Source organism: Salmo trutta, chromosome 35 (assembly GCF_901001165.1).
Source record: "Salmo trutta chromosome 35, fSalTru1.1, whole genome shotgun sequence".
NCBI classification, from domain to species: domain Eukaryota; kingdom Metazoa; phylum Chordata; class Actinopteri; order Salmoniformes; family Salmonidae; genus Salmo; species Salmo trutta.
In genome coordinates this window covers 22,682,196-22,700,948 of record NC_042991.1, presented here as the reverse complement: position 1 = coordinate 22,700,948, position 18,753 = coordinate 22,682,196, and the positions used below count along the sequence as shown (strand labels likewise).

At 40.8% G+C, this 18,753-nt stretch overlaps 1 protein-coding gene across 13 annotated transcripts in view; it reads right to left on the bottom strand.

The window, feature by feature from the left end:
* LOC115174875 (receptor-type tyrosine-protein phosphatase kappa) overlaps positions 1-18,549 on the bottom strand; it is a 193,910-nt gene extending 175,361 nt beyond the window's left edge. For 6 of the 13 annotated variants that reach the window (XM_029733852.1, XM_029733857.1, XM_029733859.1 and 3 more), the window contains exon 1: positions 18,304-18,548. In XM_029733852.1, the coding sequence (XP_029589712.1) occupies positions 18,304-18,376 (73 nt within the window). In that variant the 5' untranslated portion in view covers positions 18,377-18,548. Of the gene's footprint in view, positions 1-18,303 lie in introns of all 13 variants that reach the window. The other 7 variants (XM_029733866.1, XM_029733860.1, XM_029733862.1 and 4 more) reach the window with 2 other exon arrangements.
* Between the last annotated feature and the right edge of the window lie 204 nt (positions 18,550-18,753).

The window sequence follows — 18,753 nt, the reverse complement described above, 5'->3', positions numbered from 1 at the left end:
CTGTCCTGTGCCTTTTACGGAGGAGTGGCTTCGTCTGGCCACTCTACCATAAAGGACTGATTGGTGGAGCGCTGCAGAGATGGTTGTCCTTCTGCATGGTTCTCCCATCTCCACAGAGGAACTCTGGAGCTCTATCAGAGTGGCCATCGGGTTCTTGGTCACCTCCTTGACCAAGGCCCTTCTCCCCCGATTCCTTGGTTTGGCCAGGCGGCCAGCTCTAGGAAGAGTCTTGGTGGTTCCAAACTTCTTCCATTTAAGAATGATGGAGGCCACTGTGTTCTTGGGGAACTTCAATGCTTCAGAAATGTTTTGGTACCCTTCCCAAGAACTGTGCCATGACACAATCCTGTCGTCTCGGAGCTCTAGGACAATTCCTTCGACCTCATGGGTTGGTTTTTGCTCTGACATGGACTGTCAACAGTGGGACCTTATATAGACAGGTGTGTGCCTTTCTAAATCATGTCCAATCAATTGAATTTACTACAGGTGGACTCCAATCAAGTTGTAGAAACATCTCAAGGATGATCAATGGAAACAGGATGCACCTGAGCTCAAGTTTGAAGAAGACTCAAGGCTGTAATCGCTGTTGAAGGTGCTTCAGCAAAAGTACTGAGTAAAGGGTCTGAATACTTATGTAAATGTGATATTTCAGTTGTTTTTGTTTTAGAAATGTCCAAATATTTCTACAAATAATTTTTTCCTTTGTCATTATGGGGTTTTGTGTGTAGATTGATGAGGAAGAAAATTCATTTAATCTATTTAAGAATAAGGCTGTAACATAGCAACATCTGGAAAAAGTTAAGGGGTTGAAATACTTTCCGAATGCACTGTATGTCAAGCATTAGTGGTTTTCAGTTTTAAGCTCCGTGACAAGTAAACATTTCGAACCAGCAATGACGTTAGAAAAGCATCGGTTCACTTTGGACTTTTCTTGGCATTTGTTTTGTGTGTTTGACACAACTCAAACTGGCTCAAACAATACAAACAGTTTGAGCAACAAACCTTACCTTCAAGCTTGACGTTGTCCAGACAGAGAATGAGAAAAGGAAGAGGCCAATTTCCTGATTAATCTAGTGTAAAAGTACTCCGAGGAGGGCAAGTCAGTGAATGGTGAGTGATTTTCCTAATGCCACTCCGAGGTTAAATGTGGGCCAATGTTAATGGAGAGTGGAAGCCCAGGCACAGAAATGCCAGGACCCTAAAACATTACTTCTCTGAACTTTGCTCTAATTTATCACCTTCTTAAAACAGTTTGATGCTTTCTATTTCTCTACCTCAGATTTCTTTTCTGCACTAATTTTTTAATAAAAGACCCTGACAGAGAAGACAAACTCTCACAGACAAAAACAAGGATAAAGACAGCCTCTGAGAAATACCTAAAAACGGTAAAAAAAAAAAAAAAAAAAAAGATTACTTGGAATGCCTTGAAAGTAAAAATGTTCCTATTTCCACACTCAGAACAAAGGAGCAAGGTCAAAAAGATTGCCGAATTGGCAGTCCACAAAGAGGTATGCTGGATTGGAACAATATACATGAAATATTCCCGTCTCTGCTTCTCAGCTCCTCTGTTGCATGTTTTCAGCCTTTAGGAGGGGTAGGAGAAACAACAGTCCAATGTTATCCATGGAGAAGAAACACCCCATTGGAAAAGGCTTTCAGGAATTAACAAACAAACAGAGCTAGAAAAAAATACACTGCTTTCAGGATTATATTTCAAATAGAGCTGTGAAAATAATATTTTTTTATTCCATCATTATCATCAACACACAATATGAGCTACCTTTGAAACATTGCATTAAGCGTGGCAGAGCCATTGTTTTCCAAGCGACATAATTCTGATTGGGTAATCCGATTGTGATTCTGCTGCTTGGGAGAAGCCCAGTTATTTAACCCTCATCTCTAGGCTGCTGTAGATGTTCACATTTCTTCATTAGAGATGGACTGCCATGCGATAATGTTAACCTGCTGGGTTACCTTGACCCCATCAAAGTTCTCAGCTGGATGTAAATGATGTCACTGACAAACAAGGGATGAACTCCCAGCACCCGCACCTCCATTCATAATACTAATGAGGCTTGAAGCCAAGGTGCGTCTGACAGCTTCAAATTCAGCCCCATGTTATGTCAGATGAGGAGAATGTACATGTATGGGCTAGGAACCTCTATTTTTTTCCCCCTTTGTGTATCTACAATCAAGTTGTCATGTCTCCAGAATAAAGGTTAGTCTATCCCAGAAAAATAGTGTTCTGTCCTTCAAAATGGCTGGCTTTACCCAAATGACCCTGTTAATTTCAGTTCAAACCCACAGAGCTGGTTAACCTAAACCACATGTGGGGGGGAAGTCCTGAGTGGACCTTGGGAACACAAATACTGGAATCAGTTGGGGGCCTTTTAGGAGTTGCATGGAGAGAAGTGTGGGGGCACTACTTTTCTCGAACCTCGTCAAGTATACCACACAAGAGGGGGAAAAATAAACTGAGGCCTAGGACACAAACATCCCATGGGCTCTGTTATTCATACAGTAAGCATATCTCTTCTGGACATAACTCACCAAGACATACTATGTTAACTTAATCTACATCAAGAGCACATTCTTCCTTGTCCAGTTTACTGCTTCTGACTAACTGTGCACATCATTTACCAAGACCTATCATAACATTTGCCTTGAGGCAAAACTTGAAAAAGTACATAAAAAAATGACTTTCTGTATACAGCTATGAGTGGGTGAGCGGGGTAATCTAGGCAATGCTCCATAAGTAAGTGTGTGGGTAAGGAAAGTGCTGGGGGTGTCCTGGGGGGGGGGTCTGCTTAACATCAATGCAGAAAAAAGACTGGGGGAGGTGGGAGGGGCCACAGGGGTGAAGATTCAAATCTATATCATTAACATTAATTTGTGCTGCCTTACAACCAAATCCTCTTTTCTGAAAAGCCTCCCTATTAAATTCAACAAATAACACAAAAGTGATCATGAGGATCATGTGTAGCTTAAAGCTTTGTTGTCTGGTTTTACAAAATGACAGTAAACAGATTAAGTATATTAGCAATGCTATTTATTTTCTTGGAAATAAAGATACATTGAGGAACTGTAAAATATCAAATGCTACATAATAAATTACAAATTGGTTTGTACTGTTAACTTTACCTTTGTAAAACAATCCAGACAATTATAGTGCCAGACAGACATGTACTGAGGGGTAAACATAAAGCGTCTCAGACAGAAAAGGCAACAGTCTTCTTTCGTTATCTGTTTTCAGCCCTGAGCTGGTTTGGCTGTGGGAGAATTCCACTTTCATATGACGTTGAGACTTCATTCCTCAGGAGGTTTCAGACACAGGTATAGAGCAGTTAAAGGCAGATGATATTCAGACTGCTGATTGATTGATTTATTGAAATTTGACTCCACCTGAGAGACAGATAGGAGGACGGAAGTGGTAGTGGGGTAGATCACTGTGTGTCAATCACACACAGCAGCTCCACACTGTAGCAGCATGTCGACTACACACACTCAACCATTAACTACAGACATGTCTACAGAAAGGTCATTCACAAGGAGCAGACGGCATGGCACTCAATAGGGATGAGCGTTTGCAATCTGAGGTACTGAGCTTGTATGTAGGTCATATTCAGTAATTCAATATCTCCAAATGGCTATAAAGTAATCTGATCACAGTCAATATTGGACCTTCTTTTCCACACTGCCAAAAATAGTCTCATACACTTTAGCTATAAGCATTTGAATTAACTAGTCAAATGTGAAGCATTTGTTGTTCGCCCCACTAAATGCCAAATTTTAGATGGGCACATACATACATAACATTACACACACACACACACAACACACGTTGCCTGTATACTGCAGTCTTGACTCGAAGTGAAAGTGTAAGGTAGGACAGGCTGAATGTCTGTTTTGAATCATCAGACATGGGCTGTGAAATGACGTTTTTCTTTCTCTCCAGCATGTCTGTGAAACCTGTCAGACGCACCTCTTACACGGCATGCTGTCTGAGAAACACAGGCCAGTATAAAACACCACAACCCCGTAGAGTTCAAGACCATGCATGGAATACACTTCGTCCAAATTGTATGTGGAGTCAATGAGAATAATGTTAAGTGATTTAAAACGGGGTGTGCCAGTGGTTTCCACACACAGATCCTCAAAAAGTTCTACAGTTGCACCACTGAGAGCATATTGACTGGCTGCATCACCGCTTGGTATGGCAACTGACCATAAAGGCGCTATAGAGGGTAGTGCGTACAGCCCAGTACATCACTGGGGCTGAGCTCCCTGGCATCCAGAACCTATATACCAGAGGCTTCCGGTTGAGCAATGTAGAAAGAAGTCGCACAAGGTCTCTTCAACAACTTTTGTAAATAATCCTCAATTTCGCCTAAATTCATACCTCTCATGACCTCAAAAGTCATTTTAATTACCCAGTAAGAGTGTACCTAAGTTAGCATGAGCAAACAAGTCACATGCTTTGGAAAGTCAATGGAAAAAAACTTCACATTCCACCAAATCAACTTCAGCTAAAATGGCTATCACCCCATCTTCACTGAAGGCTTCAATAGCCACTTCGGGTGATACGGCTAACCCGATAACACCTTGTCAGAGAGCTGGCAAAATCATGTGAAAGTTAGGCAGCAGAATAACTCACTGGCGGCTGCACTGGCTCCAATTCAGGCAACCATGGAAACCATCCAGGGTTCTGTGGCATCTTACGCTACCACACTGGCCAAAGTTGAGGCCAGGCTCTCGGGCCACAATGACCTACTGACTACGCTGGAAACCAGGCTTGACGATGTGGCCGCCGCCAACAAGTCTCTGCAGCTACAAGTGGAAGATTTGATTTCATGTTCAAAACGGCAGAATATCCACGTGATTGGACTGCCAGAGGATTCTGAGACAGGATATCCAACCCAGTTCATGGCGGAGCTGTTCAAGGAAGGTTTGGGCGATGAGGCTTTTCCCAATCTCCCTGAACTCGATAGAGCCCAGTTCATGGCGGAGCTGTTCAAGGAAGGCTTGGGCGATGAGGCTTTTCCCAATCTCCCTGAACTCGATAGAGCCCACTTGCACCGAAACCTCGCCCAGGCGGCCAACCGTGTCCCATCATAGTGCGGTTCCATCGATACAAAGAAAAGGAGCTCGTCCTTCGGTGGGCAAGGGAACATGGTGACATCCCTTTCGAAGGCCACAAGATCAAGTTCTACCAGGATTTCAATTCTAGCTTGGCAAAGAAACAGGCCGCATTCAACAACATCAAGTCCACTCTGTACAAGAAGGGAATCCGCTTTGGCCTGATTTATCCTGCCCGACTCCATGTCACCTTTAACCTCTCTAGGGTATGTGGGACGAAATCGTCCCACCTACTCAACAGCCAGTGGAATCCCGTGGCGCGTTATTCAAATACCTTAGAAATGCTATTACTTCAATTTCTCAAACATATGAATATTTTACACCATTTTAAAGACAAGACTCTCGTTAATCTAACCACACTGCCCGATTTCAAAAAGGCTTTACAACGAAAGCAAAACATTAGATTATGTCAGCAGAGTACCCAGCCAGAAATAATCAGACACCCATTTTTCAAGCTAGCATATAATGTCACATAAACCCAAACCACAGCTAAATGCAGCACTAACCTTTGATGATCTTCATCAGATGACACTCCTAGGACATTATGTTATACAATACATGCATGTTTTGTTCAATCAAGTTCATATTTATATCAAAAACCAGCTTTTTACATTAGCATGTGACGTTCAGAACTAGCATACCCACCGCAAACTTCCGGTGAATTTACTAAATTACTCACGATAAACGTTCACAAAAAACATAACAATTATTTTAAGAATTATAGATATAGAACTCCTTTATGCAATCGCTATGTCCGATTTTAAAATAGCTTTTTGGCAAAAGCACATTTTGCAATATTCTGAGTAGATAGCCCAGCCATCACGGCTAGCTAATTTGACACCCACCAAGTTTGGCCCTCACCAAACTCCGATTTACTATTAGAAAAATGTGATTACCTTTGCTGTTCTTCGTCAGAATGCACTCCAGGACTTCTACTTCAATAACAAATGTTGGTTTGGTTCAAAATAATCCATAGTTATGTTCAAATATCCTCTGTTTTGTTCGTGCGTTCAAGACACTATCCGAAGGGTGACGCGCCCGACGCGTTTCGTGACCAAAAAATTCTAATTATTCCATTACCGTACTTTGAAGCATGTCAACTGCTGTTTAAAATAAATTTTTATGCGATTTTTCTCCTAAAAAAGCGATAATATTTCGACCGGGAAACCCTGTTTTCGTTCAAAGACGAAAAAATAAAAACATGGTGTCGCCTCGTGCACGCGCCTCCAGTCTCATTGTTCTCTGATCGACCACTATCCAAATGCGCTACTGTTTTTCAACCAGGGGCTCCAAAGGCATCATTCAGCAATTTGCCGCCTTCTGAGAGCCTATGGGAGCCGTAGGAAGTGTCACGTTACAGCAGAGATCCTCAGTTTTCAATAAAGAGAGTGTAGAAGCTCAAGAAATGGTCAGAGGGCACTTCCTGTAAGGAATCTTCTCAGGTTTTTGCCTGCCATATGAGTTTTGTTATACTCACAGACACCATTCAAACAGTTTTAGAAACTTTAGGCTGTTTTCTATCCAAAGCCAATAATTATATGTATATTCTAGTTTCTGGGCAGTAGTAATAACCAGATTAAATCGGGTACATTTTTATCCGGCCGTGCAAATACTGCCCCCTACCCTAGAGAGGTTAATGGCGAGGTCCATTTTTTCGAAAATCCTGAAGAAGCTGAGTCTTTCTACCGACAGCGCATACATTGAATGCCTGAAATACATTGAATGCCTGAATTGGGATTATTTCTCACCTGCCTGTATTATGTGAGTAATGTTAGTTCTGGTGACCGTGTAGACACTAGGCTACATACATCTATGGCCATCTATCGATCCGTTTCTCGTTAAACTATCCTATGCTAAAGCTTGCTAGCTACAGTAGGTATGTTTGAAGCCGCACATAACTAATTTCTGTTATTGACAATGACATACTATACTGTCTGACTGCTCTTTAAACTTCCAGTGGATCTTGTTTAGTTTCTTCATCAAAGACAATCGCTGTTAAAAGCGCAGCATTTTGATTTCTTTCATTTTACTAAGGCTTTGAACTTGCTGTTCCACTAATGGCAATCTATAGCCTACATTGCAGTTTGGCAGCCTTTAGGTCATTTTGGATACCAATGTTACTAGCTAGTTAGACACCGACCCTGTCCACCAATATTTGTGTATATACATTTTTCATTTGGGATCTGCTTGATATAGAAAAAAAAATGTATTGTATTTTTTACTCTTTATTTTTATGGACACTATGAACTACCATGGTTTACGTTGGCCATGATTGGTGATGTTGGTCACTGACAGGTCCTGAGTTACATTCACTTTATCTTGGACTCCACTATGACATTGGAGTCTAATACTATCACTCCTTTCTTCCAAATTGTACTCTTGTTTAATTGTTGCACTAGCTGAAGAGCTTAGACCTATGGTTCGGTTGCTTAATTGTACATATCCAAAATGTTAGTTGTCCGTTTGTATACTTTTATTGAATTGTTTCCTCCTAACGACGTTTAACAATTTACCAATACAGGGACTGACCCTTTTCATAGCCTACTGGTTAATTTCAAACGTTTCTCATTACTCAGCCCTGTGGCAACACCTACATTCATTTTTTACATTTACATTTTTAGTCATTTAGCAGACGCTCTTATCCAGAGCGACTTACAGTAGTGAATGTATACATTTCATACATTTTTTCGCCGTACTGGTCCCCCGTGTGAATCGAACCCACAACCCTGGCGTTGCAAAAACCATGCTCTACCAACTGAGCCACACAGGATTTTATGGCCATTGAAATGCCACCGATCGCTGTCAACATTTTTCAATAACTGAAGCGGAAGTTCATACTCGTTGTTTAAAGTGTGACCGAAACCCAAAATGTACACTTGCCTATTGCCATATTTAATTTCAAGGGCGTATGTCACTTCTTTCCTAGGTCTGTTTGACCTCACTGCACATGTAGGGTAATCAACGAATGTTGAGTAAGAGGGAATTCCTGCTGCTCATATCGTTCATAGTGACGAGTGTAGGATTTGTATTTTTCTCTTTTAATTTTTTGAAGGGTGTTGTACTATCATTTTTATTTTTGTGTATGGTTGGAGACGGTGGGGAGGGGTACTTTGGCATTATCCAAAGATTCTTGTGGTCTGCTTGTTTTAGTTTTTGGGGGATTTTATAAAAAAATGTATTCAGATGTTTTGCTCATGCTGCTCCTCTCTCAATCTCTCTTTTTCATTTGTTTTCTCCTCTTATATGGATGAATGTCTAGTTCAACAACAAGTCATGATGGTACTTTAGGGCTTCTAGTCAGACTGGTGACATGGAACATTTGCGGTTTTGGGGGGCAAATGAAGCGTTCCAGAGTATTTTCACATCTGAAGAGCCTGAATACTGATATCGCATTTCTTCAAGAAACGCACCTACGTGTTAATGAACATACTAGGTTGCGTAAAGCATGGGTTGGACAGGTTTTTCATTCTAATTTCAACAGAAAAGCCAGGGGAACAGCAATAGTGATTCACAAACGAGTACAGTTTTCACCCTCACAGATCATTTCAGATCCTGGAGGACGTTATACAATAGTTAGTAGAACCCTCTTCCAAACCCCTGTAGTACTTGTGAATGTTTACACCCCTAACTGGGATGACACTAGATTTATGACAACTCTTTTAGCCTCTCTCCCTAATCTTGAAACCCACCACCTCATCTTCAGCGGGGACCTTAACTGGGTTATTGAACCAAGACTTGACCGGTCTAATCTCAGAACACTTACTCCTTCCGGGATGGCAAAAGTTCTTTCTACTTTCATGACCCAAATGGGTTGTGTTGATCCATGGTGCTTCCTCCACCGGTCACAAAATAAAATACCTACTTTTCTCATGTTCATCAAGCCTACTCACAATTTTTTTTTTTTTTTTAGATAGAGCCCTTCTCCCCTCAGTTGAAACTACAGAATATTCTGCGATAGTGATTTCGGACCATTCCCCCCACATTCTGGATTTAGCACAACTCTATTGTCTAACAAAGAATTCTGTGACTTTACTTCGACCAATATAGATGTATTCATTCAAATGAATAAAAATGATGACACCTCCCCTTCTCTTCTTTGGGAGACTTTCAAAGCTGTATTACGGAGAAAGATAATTTCTAACAATGTTCATTATGTCAAACAAAGAAAACTGAAACATCAGGAATTGGTGGTCTCAATCCTGGAAATAGACCAGCAATATTCAACTTCACCATCCCCTGAATTATACGCAGAGAGGCTGAAACTTCAAATTCAATTTAATCTTCTTTCCACTGATAAAGCAGAGTTTCTGTTACAACAAACAAAGGGGACGTACTACGAATATAGTGACAAGGCCAGTCGCCTTTTGGCACACCAATTTAAAATGCCAGTCAGCATCTCATCTTCTCTCTCAGGTATATGACTCCTCCGGTAATCTTACAAGTGATCCCTCTAATATTAATTAAACTTCAGTCTCATTTTATTCAAACCTCTACAAATCCGAGCCCCCATCAGATAATACGGCTAGGGACAACTTTTTAGATAACTTGGTTATCCCATCCATTGATATGGACATGAGTAAAGTTTTGGACAACCCTCTGCATCTTGACGAGATAACAAAGGGTCTAAAGTTAATGCAAAGTGGCAAGGCCCTGATGGCTTCACCGTTGATTTTCATTTGAAAAAAATCTGATCAACTCGCCCCATTACTATTAGATATGTTCACCAACTCATTGTCACAGGACTCTTCCCCCCCCCCGACACTAAACCAAACCTCCATCTCACTTATACTTAAGAAAGATAAAGATCCAGCGGAATGTGGTGGGTATTGGCCCATTTTACTTTTGAACGCTGATGTTAAATTGTTAGCTAAGGTTATAGCATTCCGGTTGGAACCCTGCCTTCAGGATGTGATATCTGATGATCAAACGGGTTTCAAAGGGCGACAACTGTTTTCCAATGTACGGCGGATTTTGAACATTATACTCCCTCCTATCTCTCCAGACCCCAAAATTGTTGTTCCTCTTGATGCGGAGAATGCTTTCGACCAGGTGGAGTGGGATTATTTATTTTGGGAAGATTTGGTTTTGGGTCCAATTTCATCTCATAGATACGTCTCCTCTATTCTGCTCCTACGGCAAGCGTACACACCAACTCTCAACATTCAAAATACTTCCCCTTCTCCAGAGGGACCCGTTAAGGGTGCCCTATGTCCCCGCTACTTTTTGCTCTTGCAATAGAACTGCTTTCCTTGGCCTTAAAATTATCACCATTATTTACTGGAATCCACCGAGCTGACGAAGAGCACAAAGTGTCGCTGTAAGGCCGATGATCTACTACTATATATCACTAACCCTGTGAACTCTGTCGATAACATAATGCATATTTTAAAACACCTTTGGATCATTCTCGGGTTACAAATTGAGCATTCAGAAAAGTTTGTTTTCCAATCAATCCTGCTGCCAAGCAAATTCCCCTTGGAGCCCTGCCTTTCCGTCTGTCACCCTCTGGTTTTTCCTATTTGGGTGTCAATATAACACACTCTCTGTCTACCCTCCACAAAACTAACTTTGCAGGCCTAGTCAGATGAGTTAAAGCTGACTTACAACGCTGGGATAGTGTGCCTCTCTCATTAGCTGGCAGAATACAATCTGTTAAAATGAACATTTTACCTAGGTTTCTATATATTTTTCAAGGTCTTCCGATCTTTCTGCCGAAATAATTTTTTACCGAGTTGGATAGGCTCATCAGTCATTTTATCTGGGCAGGCAAATCACCTAGGATACATAGAGCAACAATTCAAAGATGGAGACAAGATGGAGGATTGGCCCTTCCAAATTTACTGCTTTACTATTGGGCAGACAATATTCAAAAGAGGATGGTCTGGTGTAATGCCCCAGACACCAACTGGTACTCATTAGAGGCGCACTCCTGCCAATCATCCTCCCTTTCTGCTCTTGCTTGTGCCCCACTGTCCTTGTGTCCTTCAAAGTATACGGGAAACCCCATTGTGCGCTCTACTCTGAAGATCTTGAGACAATTTCGTCAACATTTTATACTTTCTGCCCCTTCTCTTCTAAGGCCTATCTGTAACAACCACCTATTTTTACCCTCCAAACTCGACTGGGCTTTTATTTTGTGGCGTGAGCGAGGTTTTGTTTGTTTAAAAGATGTATTTTTAGATGGGAAGTTGGTCAGTTTTAATGATCTTGTAGCTAAATCTAAATCTGGCTCATTCTATTCTTTTCCGCTATTTTCAAGCCCGTAACTTTGTTTGCTCTCATTTTCCCACCTTTCCTCAACTACCTCCCAAGACGTCGCTAGAGGAGATTTTATCCCTCCCAGAGAGTTGGCAAGGTCTGATTTATAGATTATATGACATTATGCTGTCCCTGAACCCTATCCAATAAACAAAATCAAGACAGACTGGGGTAGTGAACTTGATCTTGACCTTGCAGATGACTGGTGGGAGGAGGCCCTTCTTAGGGTTAACTCCACATCCTCATGTGCTCGGTTAAGTTTAATTCAGTTCAAAGTCTTGCACAGAATTCACTACACCAAAGAAAAACGTAGTAAATTCCTCCCAAACACGAATGACATGTGATAGATGTTCATTCACTCCGGCAGACCACACCCATATGTTTTATTTGTGTTCTAAGCTAACTGAGTATTTGTCTCCCTTTTTTTAAATACTCTCTTTAAAATTCTATACATTGATCTGCAGCCTTGTCCTCTAATAGCCATATTTCAAGTGCCATCTTTGTTGCCTAGTCTCACTAAAAGTAAAGCGGACGTTGTAGCTTTTGCCTCCCGTATAAGAATTTTGGCCAACGGGATACGGAAGGGTGTGGGAAGGAAGGGATAGTATGTTGTGATATTTTACATTTTTGTGTATGTTTACTTGTGTGCAAATGTATATATTATTTTTTCCAATCGTAAATGTATTTTCTTTTTGTATGCATGCTGCTTTTGTTGTTAAAGGGAGGTGGTTAAATAAGTATTGGGGGATAAGAGGATGTATCTGTTCAATTTGTAATTTGTATTTCTTTATATGTCCAATAAAAAAAAAAAATATATATATATTTTAAATAACCTACTTATCAGACGGTGTCAGAGGAAGGTCCTAAAAATTGTCAAAGACACCAGCCACCCAAGTCATAGACTACTCTCTCTGCTACTGCAAGGCAAGCGGTACAGGAGCGCCAAGTCTGGGTCCAAAAGGGTCCTGAACAGCTTCTAACCCCAAGACTGCGTAATGAATCAAATGGCTACCCTTACTATTTGCATTGACCCCCATTTTATTTGCACTGACTCTCTTGCACCGGCTCGATGCACACTCACTGAACTCTACCCACACACATACTACACACTGATACTCCAACACACACAGAATGCATACGCTCACACACATGCATATTGACGCCACACACACACACACACTTTCACATACGCTGCTCCTACTCTATTTATTATCAATCCTGAATGCCTAATAAATTTGACCCATACCGACATGTACATATCACCTCAACCACCTTGTACATTGACTCGGTAGAACCTGTTGGGGCTAGGGGGCAGTATTTGCACGGCCGGATAAAAAACGTACCCGATTTAAACTGGTTACTACTCTTGCCCAGAAACGAGAATATGCATATAATTAGTATATTTGGATAGGAAACACTCTAAAGTTTCTAAAACTGTTTGAATGGTGTCTGAGTATAACAGAACTCATATGGCAGGCCAAAACCTGAGAAGATTCCATACAGGAAGTGCCCTGTCTGACGATTTATTGTCCTTCTGTAGCCTCTCTATCAAAAATACAGCATCTGTGCTGTAACGTGACATTTTCTAAGGCTTCCATTGGCTCTCAGAAGGCGCCAGAAAGTGTAATGAGATGTCTGCAGTCTCTGGGCAAAGAACAGCAGCAGAGTTTGTTACTGGCCTGCCTGGGGACAGTGACACTGGAGATGCGCGTTCATGTGAATTCTCCATTTTGTTCTTTCAGTCTTTGAATGAATACAACGTCGCCCGGTTGGAATATTATCGCTATTTTACGAGAAAAATCGCATAAAAATTGATTTTAAACAGCGTTTGACATGCTTCGAAGTACGGTAATGGAATATTTTGGGGAAAAAATGGTCACGAAATGCGCTCGCGCGTCACCCTTCGGATTGTGACCTGAACGCACGAACAAAACAGAGCTATTTCAATATAACAATGGATTATTTCGAAACAAAACAACATTTGTTGTTGAAGTAGAAGTCCTGGGAGTGCATTCTGACGAAGAACAGCAAAGGTAATCCAATTTTTCTTATAGTAAATCTGAGTTTGGTGAGGGCCAAACTTGGTGGGTGTCAAATTAGCTAGCCGTGATATCTACTCAGAATATTGCAAAATGTGCTTTCGCCGAAAAGCTATTTTAAAATCTGACACCGCGATTGCATAAAGGAGTTCTGTACATAATTATTTTAAGAATTATATATATTTTGTGAACGTTTTATGCTGAGTAATTAAGTAAATTCACCGGAAGTTTGTGGTGTGTATGCTAGTTGCTAGTTCTAAACATCACATGCTAATGTAAAAAGCTGATTTTTGATATAAATATGAACTTGACTGAACAAAACATGCATGTATTGTATAACATAATGTCCTAGGAGTGTCATCTGATGAAGATCAAAGGTTCGTGCTGCATTTAGCTGCGTTTTTGGTTTTTGTGACATATATGCTTGCTTGAAAAATGGCTGTGTGGTTATTTCTGGCTATGTACTCTAACATAATCTAATGTTTTGCTTTTGCTGTAAAGACTTTTTGAGATCGGACAATGTGGTTAGATTAACGAGAGTCTTATCTTTCAAATGGTGTAAAATAGTCCTATGTTTGAGAACTTTGAATTATGACATTTTGTGGTTTTAAATTTGGCGCTCTGATGTGTCACTGGCTGTTGAATAGTGCGGGACGATTTCGTCCCACCTACCCTAGAGAGGTTAAACCCTGCAACCAGAACAAAAAAAGCCAAAATACCAAAAATCAAATCTATCAGAGGTTTCTTTTTCTCTCCCACTCTCCTCTTAGGAAAAGTCCAGTCAGCTTTCAAAAGAAGCTTAAGGGCAGGCATCAGAATAGACCACCAGAAATGCCATTACGGATTTAATCTCCAAAATGCTGTGATGACAAAGACTGGGGATAACTGTGGTCTGAGACATTCACTGGGGCCCGGAACACAAACAATAGCAGAACATCTCTCCATGTCCCAAATACCAAGTAGACAGGAGCATGATGCATGCTCAGAGCAGAGAGACACCATCACTGTCCTCCCATGCAGAGCTTCAAGTGCAACTCCACAAGGCCTTTCTTGTCTTGCGTGTTACAAAGGGCCTAGAGCCCGTGTTGCAGTGGGCCTGAACAGGAATGAAATGCTCCTATTAGTCCAGTTCAGAATACATCTGTCTGAGTGGGCACCTCCTGGGGCCAAATAAACACTTACCACAGACATTTGATGCTGTATGGTAAAAGGGTCATTGGATGCGTTATTCAAGACGGGTAGGCCTGTGTTTAACACATCTGTCGGGTTTAAAACAAGAACAAACTTGCTTATTAATTCGTTATCCCGAGAAAAACTGGCAGATGGATAACATGCTGACAAAACATTTACAAGTGCAAGTCTGAATAAATAAATAAATAAGAGAAATGATACCAGAAGCTGCTGATTTTGAGGAAAACTACATTTAAAATCCATACCGTTGCAAAATGACTTGACACCTTTTGTCAGGTATTGATTCACCATGCATAGTCTGAAGCTTCAGAAAATGAAGGGAACAATACCTGGCTGCATGCTGCAAATAGATTTTGTTGAGGCTACACATGAAAAAAAACATACATTTATCTCGCAATACTAAGATAAGCAACTTCTCTCACTGTTGCCTAACCTGTAGTCTAATAAAACTAAGATATAAGACTCCTTGTGCTGCTCTGAGTCATCAGCAACTTCCGCTCTTAGAGGAGTCTTATTGTTATTGAATAGAAGGGGGTAGATGTTCCTCTGTATTACCTCACTCACTAGACCATGGTCTACCATGACCTATGTTTTACTGAGGGGGCATGGTCGTTTTACAAGACCATGTTGCCTTTTTTAAACCAGACCAAGATGGAAACACTGGACAAAGCATGCAGTAAACATGTTCTTGGGAAAGGTTGTGTGCATGAAAAACTGGAAGCTGAGATGTAGTGAAGGATACCCCATTAGGCCTTGGAGCAACTGAAAATACTCACTCTCCTGTGCCCAAGTCACAAAGATCAAAGACAAAAGGTACTGGAAATAAAAGCATTACAATTAATTGTTTGTCAGATGAACCAATAAGACTGAGGTTAGGCTTGTTCTTGCTAGTCCTGACTGACCATATGAAAGCCTGAATAGTGTTCTTCTAATTAGGGGTCCATTTTGAACACATCTCACCCAGTAACAGCTGTTCCTCTCCTGCAGCGTCTACCTTTTGGTTGATGGCCATCTCTCCCAAGAGTCACTCACACCTGATTCTCTGATAGGTGAGCAAATAAATTAGTTTGCTACTCTGTTACTTAGGCAACCACAAATATATTACAAAGCAAATAATAAATGGTTTCTGCAGATAAATATAATTTAAAAAGACTAACAACTGGAGTTATTTCATGTTATTGCACACACACACACACACACACACACACACACACACACACACACACACACACAGCACAACTAAATGAATGTGTGGTATTTGGCCAACTTCATGTGAACTGTAGCCAGCAAAGGTTTGAAAAAGTGTCTATTTTACAAGAAAGAATCGAGTTAAACTCTTACATGCAGTTGTTTATTGTCCCAAATCTTGTGAGAGCAGAACTAGCCTTTTCTGGAGAGAGAGGGCCATTAACAGAGCTACAGTGAGACAGCTGCACAGAGACCATATTGCGCATTCAAGGTGGCATAGTACAACAGCCAGGAGTCATCAGGTCACATTGAATCAGGACAGGGGCTCCTGTCGGATGATAGCTCAGCTCAGTAACTCACCCTTCACCGGTTGTCCCATTTGCGCTGCGGCCAGATGGAAGCAACAGAAAATATATAAGTGGATTAGCACACCGATTTGTGTCTTTTCATCGCAGAGCAGCATTGCTTTATGAAATGTAAAGTGATCTTCTAGTTCATTTCATAATATCGCCAGCATAATCACATCATTTACAAATCAATCTCCAAAATGTGTAATTTGCCCATTTGTCATCCTGTTTTTTTGATTACTCTAATGTATTAATCCATGGCTAAGACTTTCTGATGAATATAAACAGCTGTATCCCCCCCCCCCCCCCCCCCCCCCCCCCCCCCCGTGAATTAATCTGATGATGCAGGTAAGGAATGTGTGTATGCGCTTTGTAGAGAAAGACTTATGGAGGCCCTCTGTTAATCAGCAATAAAAAGGGGTATAGAGGCAGTGGCAAATGATTATGGGCTAAATACCTGAACAAATCAGATTCTTAAAGGAGCAGAGCATGAGATTTTACAGTTTCACTTTATGATCATTTTTTATTTAACTAGGCAAGTCAGTTAAGAACAAATTGTTATTTACAATGACGGCCTACCGGGGAACAGTGGGTTAACTGCCTTGTTCAGGTGTGAACGACAGATTTTTACCTTGTCAGCTCGGGGTTCGATCCAGCAACCTTTCGGTTACTTGCCCAACGCTCTAACCACTAGGCTACCTGCCGCCCCTTCCACACTATGAGGTCAAAATAACACTCTGAAATTGTGAAAATGATTATTAAAATCCCCTTTTTGTGTAAGAGCTGTTTGGGGGGAAAAAATCCTGGAATTTCATCCTGTTTAGGTGGAATAGAGTTTTTGGCCCAGATCATGACCTCACAATCAGATCTAGTTAATCATGACCAGTCATCTTTTATTTGCATATGTATCTTCCTACTATGAAGGTGTAAGCGGGTAGTAGACGATCCTATCTGCCAATCAGGGCTGTGTAAGTAAATAAATAAAAATATGTATTAACAGGCCAACAAGATCAGACTGAGCTTCTTTTTCTTATGGCAAAAGGAGGCTCAGGGAAATAGATTTTAAAATGTTCTTGTTATTTTCATGAACACAGTCATTTATTAGACATACAGTGATGATAGAATTTAAAAGAATGCATGGAATGGGTATTTCAAAAACGTGCTAATTCTTTCAAAACTAAGAGACGGATTGCAATGCAAATGTGAGATCACTTCGGATTTACTGATTGGGACTTTGAGGAAATTGAATTTACATATATTTAAAATGACAGACAGCATTTCACAGGTTTCGTTGGATTAGCAATTTAAATGTTTATAGACAACAGGACTCCACCTCCTGCTGTTTTTCCAAGGCCCCTGGGACAGGGTATGAGAGGAGACGTCAACAGTATCGGATTTCATTTACACAGGAGAAAGAAATAATATGTTTGACCATTCCAAATAGTCTAGTAGTAAGCGTATACATTAGACTACAAGAAATAAGTCGTTTGAATTAGTGGTTTAACCATTAAAAAAAACTGGTGGTTTATTTGAAGAACAACAGTTTTGTCAATTTAGATGAAAGTGTTGTAACTGAAGGTGAAATGCATTGCGAGGAATACAAAAAGAAATGTAAACCTGAGAGTAACTTTAATTCTGTATTGTATGGTTCCATCTCCGTTTTTATTGTTGCTCATTACTGTACAACCATACCATGCCATATTTCAGGTAACATGATCGAAGTGTCCATACAGACCATTTCAATGTTGTGATCAAGCAGAAATCATGGATCCGAGAACTTCTCAAATATGCTACATACGGATGCATGCAACCACGAAAGGATGGACTCAAATACTTTCGTTCAAGGACCAGTCAACATTCTGGGACGTACCCGTATATTTTAAACGCAAATTTGCTCTCTATCAGTCTACCTGCAATAAAGCCACGGCAGGAATCCGACCCGATTTAGGAGTAATGATTCGGAACATTCTCAGAAAGATTAACGTCATTTGCAAAGGTATATTTTGCATATCACTTTTTTTCCGTATCAACAAAATGTAACAACGCACACCGTGATTTAAATTACTCCAACTCAAACATTACCACCAACTTTCCTCTGCTCCGCGTCTATAGTTTCTTTCACAGAAAGGTTTAAAGATCCTTACCTGCCGTGAATTGAGCCCCAACGCGTAGAATTGAAAAGTAGAGTAGTATGAAGCCAAGTCTACACGTATCCATGTTTGCTTACAGAGTTTTTAAAGTTTTAAAGCAGTTTGAGACGCGTATTATTCCTGTGGATTCCAGCGCTCCATTCTCACCGCTTCACTCTCGCGGACAGCTTACTTTGTTTCTCCGTGAGTGGAAAGAAAGTCCATGACGTCAGTATTGTCCCCTTTTTCAAACGGCTCTGCTCAGACTAGGTGCTCTGAGATCGACTGCAGGCTCCACCTAATGTCGGCAAAGCGCTATAACCGCTTAGGTTGCATGCGTCTTTTTCTCTCCAAACGGAACATAAAGTGTGTCCAGTTGAATTTCTGTTGCATTAAATTATTGATTAACCTGAATTTAATGAGTATGTTGCCTGTGGAATAGTAGCTCCAAGAAATGCATTCAGC